This window comes from Clavelina lepadiformis, chromosome 6, assembly GCF_947623445.1.
Source record: "Clavelina lepadiformis chromosome 6, kaClaLepa1.1, whole genome shotgun sequence".
NCBI classification, from domain to species: Eukaryota; Metazoa; Chordata; class Ascidiacea; order Aplousobranchia; family Clavelinidae; genus Clavelina; species Clavelina lepadiformis.
Genome location: NC_135245.1, coordinates 16,751,427 through 16,761,465, shown reverse-complemented (window position 1 = coordinate 16,761,465; position 10,039 = coordinate 16,751,427). Strand labels below are relative to the sequence as shown.

Below are 10,039 nucleotides of genomic sequence, written 5' to 3'. Positions count from 1 at the left end.
TCTCTTCGCTCTGTGTTATTCAAAAACAATGGTGAGCGCGATATTTTGCGAATTTTAATATAATAATCGTTAATATCGGATCGCTTGAATATTGTGATTTCCATAAAAATGTTTAGGTCTAGGTCATTCTATAAAAAAATCTTTTAAACCAATCAGAGGCCAGGATGGTCAATGTTGTTTTTAGTCTGGAAATCACTCAAGTGAAAAACGCGTTAAAATTTTCAGGTTGTATGCATAAAATAGGCTAAATAGTGCTACAAAAATGATGAAATTTGACTTTTTGGCCCAAAGCTTTAATCTTGAGTTTAGTGTGCAATTGCAGGAGTTCGAGATTTGGAATTTTATTGGAATTTTGGGAAGTAATAGCCGTGCTAATGGCAGCGTCAAAACCAACAAAATTTAAAAGCCAAATGCGGCCATTGGATAAGGTGAGATCCTATATAACAAGTGAGATTACCAGGTTAATAGCCAAATACCAACCGGTTTTGGAGAGATGGTTGTCAGCTGTACAGATTTTCCATTCCAACGAAAAAGGTTTCGATGTGATTGTTTCTCCGCATATAGGTCAAGCAGGTTGTTAAAGATAGGCGGTTAGGTTAGGAAAATGGTAACGTAGAAAGTTGATTTTAGCTTTTTAAGGTTTTGTTTGAGTTAGATTTAGGTTAAAAGGTGGATTTAAGTTAAGTTTATGTTATAAAACTTAAGTTAGGTTAACAAGAAACTGTAAAAATAGCTTCGAACGCACGATTTTTTCCGTTGAAATGGCGGCAGCCTTAAGGTTTACTCCATGATATGCAACTTATTATACTTGAATGAAGGTAAATAAGAAAACGTAACACCAAACGACAAGCGTATTTCCCATCGGACATCATTAGGTTAAGAAATTCGGTTTCAAAGAAGGGACGGTAATAGAAACCCTTCTTTTCTAACAATATGTTATTATAATTTCCAATATTTCTTTTTAAAACCGTCACAATTTATTTCATAAGATTATAGTACAGGTAAAAAATATGACAATTTATTTGAAAAGAATATTTTTAGCGATTCAAGTTTTAATTATAGATTTAGAACCATAAAGTTTTAATTAACCAGTATGTTTTCCCTTTTTTTTTAAACCTCGAAATTTTGTGAAGAACGCGTTAGACGAATATTTCATTTCATACTGATGTCGCAACAACAAACTTTTTCGCAGTCAGTTTCGATATTTAGTTTTGTCAAGTATATGACTAATTTCTGCGTGCATTTCTCAAAAATCGTGATTTGAACTACGTTGTTTTTGAGCAGTGGTGATTCCCAACAAGCCGTTTTAGAAGTCGAGATGTGCACTAGTCTAGCATTAGGTCTAGGCTGCAAGCATGTTCCAAAATTCGTGAATTGAAGCGTCAGTATTTTTTAAGTCGTGGTCCTCATAATGTGATAGGACCAGATAGGCTAACTATGAACGAGGTTTGGTAAGGCTTTTTAAAAAGGGAAGTAGATTTTAAGTATAATAGTTGCTAGTATTACAGTCAAAGCCGGAATACTCATAAATGCGTTTAGTTTTTGTGTAAATAGCTAACTGCAGAATGTTTGTAACTTTGAACTACATCTGAACTTCACTAGATTTTAAAGTGAAGGGTAATTCCAAAAACAAGTTAGTTTAAACCGAGGAAATAACTTTGACCAGAGAAAATATTTCCACTAGTGTACACTATCTAGTAATTGAGTAATAAGGAATTAGAAATCGACATGCTTGATGGTTGATGTTTGAACCAAGTAGCCTACAGTAAATAGTACATCGTGGCGTCATAATTTTCACCGCTTTTTTACAATTAGCGCCAAATTTTTGTTTCAAACGACATATTTTAGATATAATTTACTTAACCACTTCATTTTATTAAAAAATGTTTTCTCCACTATATTCACTGACAACTTTTCTGAGTTTAAAGCCAATTTGTTTTTACACTTGCTCGTTAATTTAAAATAAAAGGCAATGACTAATTAATAATTTTATAATACTTGGTACTTTGGCAGATTTCTTGCTGAAGCGAATGGGTTAGACAAACTGAAATAATAACGTAATTGAATTCAAAGAATAATCATGCTATATAATAAACAACTACGTAGTAGTTGGCAAACCAACTTCAACACGGACTGGAATATAATCCGGATGTTTGTAGTCTACCATACTTCCTTTGACAAACAATTATATCGAGAACGCTTTCACGCGTATATTTAATTCTCATGACTGTGACGTTCATATAAGTTTAAAAATTTAAACACTTTTCACAGTAAAAATGCTTTCTGGGAGGTTCAAGTGAATTTCCATATATGTGCACAAATGTACACGTAATTAGTTTGTACCCTCTAAAATGCATCTATACGTGGAAGTCAGAAATACTTAACAAACAATATTAAAACAAACAACCAATAATTACAATAATAGGTTTTAATTAATTTGGCAACGTGTAAATTATTAGCAAAGTTTTGCCTTTTATTTTTTATCGCGTCACGTTACTATTTGCAAACTAAAGTTATTGGTTGTTTTGAAAAGGTTCCTGCACGTTGTGCATCTTCAAAATTGAAGACTGGAAAGCTAAAACGACGTCGGTGATAAATTTACGAATTTTGAAAGCTGCTGGACAATTTCTATTTATGTGATCACATAATTAATTTTTACAATTATAAATACTTAATTATAAGAAGGTCAGAAATATTTCAAGTTTAAGCGATTTTCAAAATAAAAATGTGCACCGCTAAACATTTTTCACCATATCTTTGTATTTATCGTATTTGTAAACGAAGCGATGAAAGGAATTTTTTATTAATATTACAAAAAAAAATTTTATGGTCAGGGTCATAGATAACGAAAGGAAAAAAGTGTGAAACTCGTTTAAAATTTTTTCTGGTATTTTTATAACATGCTGATCTGCTTTTTGTCCGTGGATAGACCTTTCATTTTCTCTTTGAATAGTAAGAAAGGTATTTCCATCTTCTTTTGCGAAAGATGACGACCTTTTCTTGTCGTCTAGCGATAAAGTGATCAGTGTTAAAGTTAATCAAAAATTTTACGCGGTCGAGATAATTTTTGTAGTATTTTTTCACCAATCACTAGATATTCAAGTAATACTTTAGAATAAGGGAGTAATTTAAACACCAAACAGCGATTATTTTCGAATTCAAAATTTTCCTCAATTTACCCTGTAGGTAGTCACGTGATTGATCTGAAAATGAGTGATTAAATCATGTATGTTTAGTACCACTATTCTATGCGTTAAAGTTTATAGAAATTTCTCGTATGTAAAAAAGTAAGAGATAAATTTCTCGAAATATTTTTTTGTAATTTTATGCAATTTTCAACTGCCAGAAGCAGAATTTCAATATTTGCTTGCTCATAAAATTATTCAAAAGGTCATAAATAAATATAGGCCTGCGGTTTTGCTGAGTTTGCTTTTGCAATCGGCTTAACATTACTTTTTTTAAATATTGTTGGTCAAGAAGCAGAGAATGTTTAATTGGGCTAAACTTTACAACAATCTTACAATTCTTTTCTTATCTATGATCATTAATTCTGGATAAAAACAAAGAGTGCGCACACGAGCAACAGAATGCAGTTGCATGCGAACATTTTGCAAGGGTTGTAAAATTAAGTAACGACATAGGCCTACATTCCTTGTTCGACCAAATACATAACAAGAGAACTTAAATTCTTTGAAAGCTTATCCTCTTCATTTGAAAATTCTTATTTCCTTTTACTTTAAAAGTACGCAGACGTCATCAAAGTCCAGTCATTTTCGTTTATCACCACTGACTTGGTTTGGTCAAACTTGAATATCCTGTTGACAAGTTCTGTAAAATTACAAATTACTGCCTTGCAGCAAACAAACAAACTTTGTTATGAAAGTGCGGGAAGAAATCTTATAAACATGGCTGACATTTTTATGATTTTTCTTGTGCATATAATTAACTTATATTTCAAGAAAAAACTGACCTTCAATAATATATTCAAACGATTGAGTTTTTGGGACGTCATTTCAGATTCTTTAGGTGTTACTAATAATAAAGCAAGCTTTTCTTTAAAAGATATACACGCACTGACGCATTACAAAAATGTATCAAGAGACAAGAAATTCTGCAATACTTTTTCTACTGGGGCTGTTTAATTTTAACGGTAAGTAAACCTTCAGTTGATCAAAGATAGTAATAAATATTGCTTTCATGCTCATCAAACTTTTTTCAAGTACAAAAAATAGCTAACACATGGCCAGCTTTTGTAAATGCATGATTTGATCACATTCTATACAATACCTGTACAATCTTGTTCTTAGCATAAAAGATGTTGATCACGACAAACAAATGGTTTAACTGCTCAAACACGTTTGGTAACCGTTGAAGTCGTTCGTAGTTATTACATTAACATTAATAAAAAACTATGGTGAAACCAAAACAAATGAATAAATGGATTTCATTTTTTCTTTCAGTGATGGCTAGAGACTGTTTTCAATGTAGCTACATCGAAGGTTTGTCTTCAATTACGCAAAGAGATTGCAAAGAGCCTGCTTCAACTAGCGCATTGCTGAAAAACTGTCCTGCAGGACAAAATTATTGTCTAACAGTTACTTCGAGTATAAAGGCTTTAGTTTTATTGCAATGTTTTAAAGTGAAATGTAGCATTTTAAAATGCTATCTAGGCTGCACGTACGACTTATGTTAGTTCGGTATAATGTCACAGACGGACCTGCTGAAAATACGGTAACTCGTGGCTGCTCATCCAATGCTGTACCGTACGGTTGCCTTACCATTTTGGGCGGAAGATCTTGCACTTCCACATGCGATGAATGTAAGTTACGTTGGCTATGTACCTCAAATTGATGCTGAATTAATGATAACGGTTCTTACGCCGATAGTAACGCAAACGACCTCAAACGTTTTCACAGTCAAAATACATTTTATTCTACTAGCCGGATGTAACAACAAAGTATTTGAACTTCACCAGCAAATGCAAACGGGACCAGGTAAGGCGCCGATACTCAGTATCGTTACGAAATGATCAAATTAACTGCAAAGACATCTTTTTCTGTAGGAAGCAGTTTAAGATGTTATCAGTGTAACTATAGTTCTAAAAATGGACAAACTGACTGCTACGGACCTTCCATATTAAGCGACTACCTTCAAAACTGTCCGAATGCTAATGATAGATATTGCTTGACAACTATTACAAGTAAGAAAAAAAGCTTAACTAATTAAAACCTGTTTAACTTTAACCAACGTAGCGTATACTTACGCTTAATCATAGATTTCCCTAAACCCAGTCTGTTCCTACAAATTCTCAAGACAATGTGATAGGCAACACGATTACTCGCGGTTGTTCAACAACTACTGCAATAAACGGGTGTGGAACCACAGCGGGAATAAGCAGTTGCCTTTCCACGTGCAATACAGGTTTCTAAGTTTGCAAATATGCAGTAACTATACCGAAAAAGGAATAACGCAAGTAGGCTTGCTTTAATATTTAAAATAGTAATCATTTACTTGTGCTAATTGTCATAAATAGTCCTTATTCCTACGAAATTCTCTTGCAGATCTGATGAGTTATAACGTTATTTGTGTTCTATTTCCTGTGTTTAACAACAAGCGCTGTTCTACATTTTGGCCGTGTTTAGTATAGACGACCCGGTTTTGATTACTTCCGAATTATGTGATTCGTACTACAGCGCTTAACGCGTTAGTTCTGATATTGTCAGTCGGTAATTTACAGTTTACCGAATTTAAGTTTATTTTGTGCTGTGAAAACAGTAACCGTTTTCGTTGAGAACCAATAACAAATAATTACTCAAGACATCGACAGTTTGGTTCTGGTACTGTAATGCTAAACTGGCTATCAAGGGGTAATGAAATGCGCTGTCAGTGGAGTCAGATTAGCGAACAATCGATCAAGCGATAATTAATTAGCCACAGTTCACAACTCCAACAATACCTTTAGTTAGCAGACTTTACTAATGGCACAAACAACAATTAAACAATCAAAAATTAAGACAGAAATAACCATCTTTATTAATAGATGGATGCAATAGTCAGAACAGTGTTGACGTGGTTGATCCGGACCCAGAAGGTAAGATGAACCAGAAATGTTTATGGTTTATTTGTTGTGCTGCTGACGTAATCATTATATTATGCTCCTATGAATCTATCCTGAATCTAAATATCCTTTGCAAACCTGTTTAGCAAAACTGCACATAAATTTCAGACAAACCTCTTCGATGCTACCAGTGTTCATATTCTCGTCTAACCAGCAGCCATACTTCGTGCAAAGGACCTAATGTTGACGAGGCTTTTCTAAGTACATGTCCGAGCAACCAAAACTATTGCATAACTACGAAAACTTGTAAGTATGTCGATACTGATTATTAATTCTCTAAACAAGTATTTCACCATGAATAAAACGATTTTTCTGCTTTTTATAAAATAGCCGGCGATGATGATTACATCAACGTGGTTAGAGGGTGTGCCAGCCAGGCGTCTCCTTCAAGTTGCGCAACCGTATCCGGGCTTCAAGTTTGTTATTCCAGCTGCCAAGCAGGTGACGTGATCATTGGCTTCAAATATTTTCACGAGCGTATGTGAAAATTGTGTTTTCACAGTGTTTTGTAGATTATAAAAATATTAATTCCTAATTGCATAATAGTGTAGGCTTATTCATTAACGTTTATCAGCTACCAGCATTTCATTCTGACACTTTCAACACTCTTGAAACCTGGGTTTCTGTTGCAGATGGCTGCAATGGCGGGGATCTTATCAAAAACAAAATAAGCTTTGTCACAATCATAGCAGTAATGACTGCAGCTATGATTATAAGTCAAACAATATAGCAATGTTGAAAACGTTTTTCCTAAAATATTGTTCGGTTAAATACGTTTGCTGATGAAATAAGTTCAAATATTCCAACTATTTCGTATTTGTTATGCAATAGCGGCATCATCTCCTTTGGTTTTACTTTGATTATACTGTACACATTACTAATAAATGAAAAGTAGTTAAAGAAAACAGCGTAAAATCTTAACGCTTTCATATTGTTTGAATTTTTTAAGTAAAGGACAACCTTTTTTGAAATTCATAAGTGGCATACACCGCCACCTGTCTGTTATTTGGTTGTATATTTTAGGGTGTTTTTGCTCACGTTGTAATTATGATGTAATTGGACGGCGCCTTGATTGTGTGCGTCGCACATTCACTAAAGATCGGACACATTAAACTGACTACATTCGTGGTAGCAGCATAGGCTACCTCTCGTAACTGACTCGATTAAAAGCCGCCCGTGAGTTGGGATGGAGACGCCCTTCTAAGGAATCAGATATATTAATTATATCAGCGTTAAGCCACTCATCCCGTATACCCAGTCAATTCGACATGAATTATCTGACGTTTTCTGATTGTGCCGGCATGACAAGTGCAATGAGGCTCCCTTCAATTCGAAACCTCACATGTACTTCTTCAGTCGTTCAAGTTCTACAAGAACAAGTGTCAAAGTTGCAGGCACATGTTGAAATTTTAACCCAACCCTGTATTTGCATGCACACATCGCTTGATATCGATCTACGTTGGGTTTTCATTTTTATCAACATTTTTGTTTACTGTTACTCATATAATCTCCCACGCTTACAGTAGTTATTACATCATTGACGATTCTGTATTTATCATTACGTTTCACGCTGTGGTTTGTATGAATTTTTCCCCAATTCATGTTTCTTGTAGGTAGGCCTATAGGCTATTTTTGTATTTCGCATCAGTTCAATGTGCTTGCAGTTTGATCATCAACCATGCTACTGTTCGGTATTATATCTAAAGTTAGCTCTTGCAGTGTACTTAGCCTATGTGTGATGAATTATTTCCAGATTCCCTTTCCTCTGCAGTTTTACGTCGTATTCATTAGTCATATGTTGCATCATTGCTGTAAATGACGTACTTGAACAATCTTGCTAAGTTTCAGTACAGTACCAGCTTTCTCAGGCTCCGGTATATTTTCTCTGATAATTTTCACCAAATTTGTACTGAATGTATCGACGGCTTACCATTTTTAATCGATAATCGGTAATCAATTATTATTGATGTAACTTAGTACGTGTATATATAGTGGTACATATTGTCAGTATATTCATTCTTCATTCATTCAGATTCTTCTGTGATCAATTTTCGTGTTCATCCACCAACAGTATTTTTATTTGCAGTGTAATCAAGTCTATAGTTATCAAGACTTCTGCAAGCAATACTTATCAATAAAACCATTAAAAGAAAAGTATCAGGGTGCTACTGAGATCTGTCAGGAATGTCATCATAAGACGCATCCACGTCTCAATTGGAAGCTGACGCTGACGTTTCAATGTCATTGGAATTGACCTGCTAATTTCTACATCAGTAGGCCTAGCCCTAGATTTACCTGGTTGTGAAAATATATTAACGACTGGAGAATTTGTGACTTATCACATAGACAGTTTATTTACTTGCCCTGCTTATAAACGTTGTAATGGTTAGATTATCTAGATTCTAGACAATCGTAACCAGCAACCCAGTCCATTACACTCATGTTGTTAATCGAAATATTGAATCCAATGTATCGTGGATTTTATAACAACCATAAATCAATATTATCTAGAAATTTTACATTAGTATTATAGTATAATTGGGTGGGTTTAAAATTTCCATAGGTGTCATTATACAAAAATATCAATAGTACTGTATAGGGATGAGGCGATACGAACCCAAACTCGAATAGATTCGCCGAATATCGCCTTTATGGAAGATTCGGGCGAACACGAATACCAACAATGGCGAACCCGAATACAATATTACTTATAAATTTACTGACTTTTGTTAAAAATAATGATACAGTTTCCCGACAAAGCCAAATTAGAGTCAGCAGTACTTACAATGAAGGTCGTTTTCCTAACGATTTTGCTTTTTCAATCGTTTTTTAAACACTATTTTTCGAAAGAAAACGATTTGTTTATCCTTTATCGATTACGTCATTTTACAAGCAAGACTGGACAACTTTTGGATAAATTTTTATTGTTTGGTTCTAATACGAATAGATTCGGGATTCGTTCGTGTTGACCTTCATGATATTCGGGTTCGCACGAACCCGAATAATCGTCCTCGCGGCACATCCCTAGTACTGTATAACCGCAGCCGATTTCTACTGTATTTTCAAAACGTGCTTTCAAATTAGGGAAGTCCCCGAATAAGCAAGTGTTTGTTTTGTCATTTCAGGATTTCACTTCCCTGTTTTAGTTTCGCTTGTAGTTCTGCTTTTTGTATCAAATTTCAGTTCGGGTGTAAAGGTTATGTCTACGCCTACTGAGGTTTTTTGTCAGAGAATAAAGAAAGAGAGAGAGAGAGAGAGAGAGAGAGAGAGAGAGAGAGAGAGATAGAGAGATAGAGAGAGAGAGACGATATTGTTTTTCCAATATGTGATTTCACACTGCAAACCTTTCAGTTGTTTCTTTGTTACCTGTTGCTACCCGACTGGAAAGTATTGCAGTTTTTGACGAGTCATCTTGGGTGCAAAGAAGAAAAATGCAGTCGTATGTTTAGCTACCACACATCCTACTGCGGCCTTGTGGCTGATTAAAAGGAAACCTACGCTTCCAGATTTCAGCACTTCTGTATGCGGTTTACGCTAAAGCTTGTGAGTTTTTGTTTGGTGACAGCTCGGTAATGGCGATTATGACAATTCAGGCCTGTCATGTTAGAAACAGTATTAGTTCAATACAATATTGGAAAATAGTGATGCTGTACGATGATGAGACTGCAAAATAATTGCAGCCTAATCAACAAATACAAGGCCCTATACTGGTCCTGCTCGATAAATATGCATAATTGAAGTACAAAAACTGCTTTTTCAACTTATGAAAATTACACTATTCAAAGCGAGTTATCATCAAAAACATTGCTAATTTCTGACGTAGACATTTTTTGGTGCGCTTTCAATACCAGTATAATGGTACCATACAACAACCACTAGCCGGCAGCATGACTAAATTAAAGGTAACCTAAACCGTCATAT

General features: G+C 34.7%; 1 protein-coding gene across 1 annotated transcript; it reads left to right on the top strand.

Moving 5' to 3' along the window:
• Positions 1-4,015: 4,015 nt before the first annotated feature.
• Positions 4,016-8,283, top strand: LOC143463378 (uncharacterized). Its single transcript, XM_076961847.1, has 10 exons — positions 4,016-4,150; positions 4,461-4,604; positions 4,712-4,819; positions 4,941-4,994; positions 5,063-5,205; positions 5,292-5,421; positions 6,041-6,091; positions 6,227-6,364; positions 6,449-6,559; positions 6,751-8,283. The coding sequence occupies exons 1-10, from the start codon at positions 4,090-4,092 to the stop codon at positions 6,846-6,848; spliced, it is 1,038 nt and encodes a 345-aa protein (XP_076817962.1). The 5' UTR covers positions 4,016-4,089; the 3' UTR covers positions 6,849-8,283.
• Positions 8,284-10,039: the final 1,756 nt, after the last annotated feature.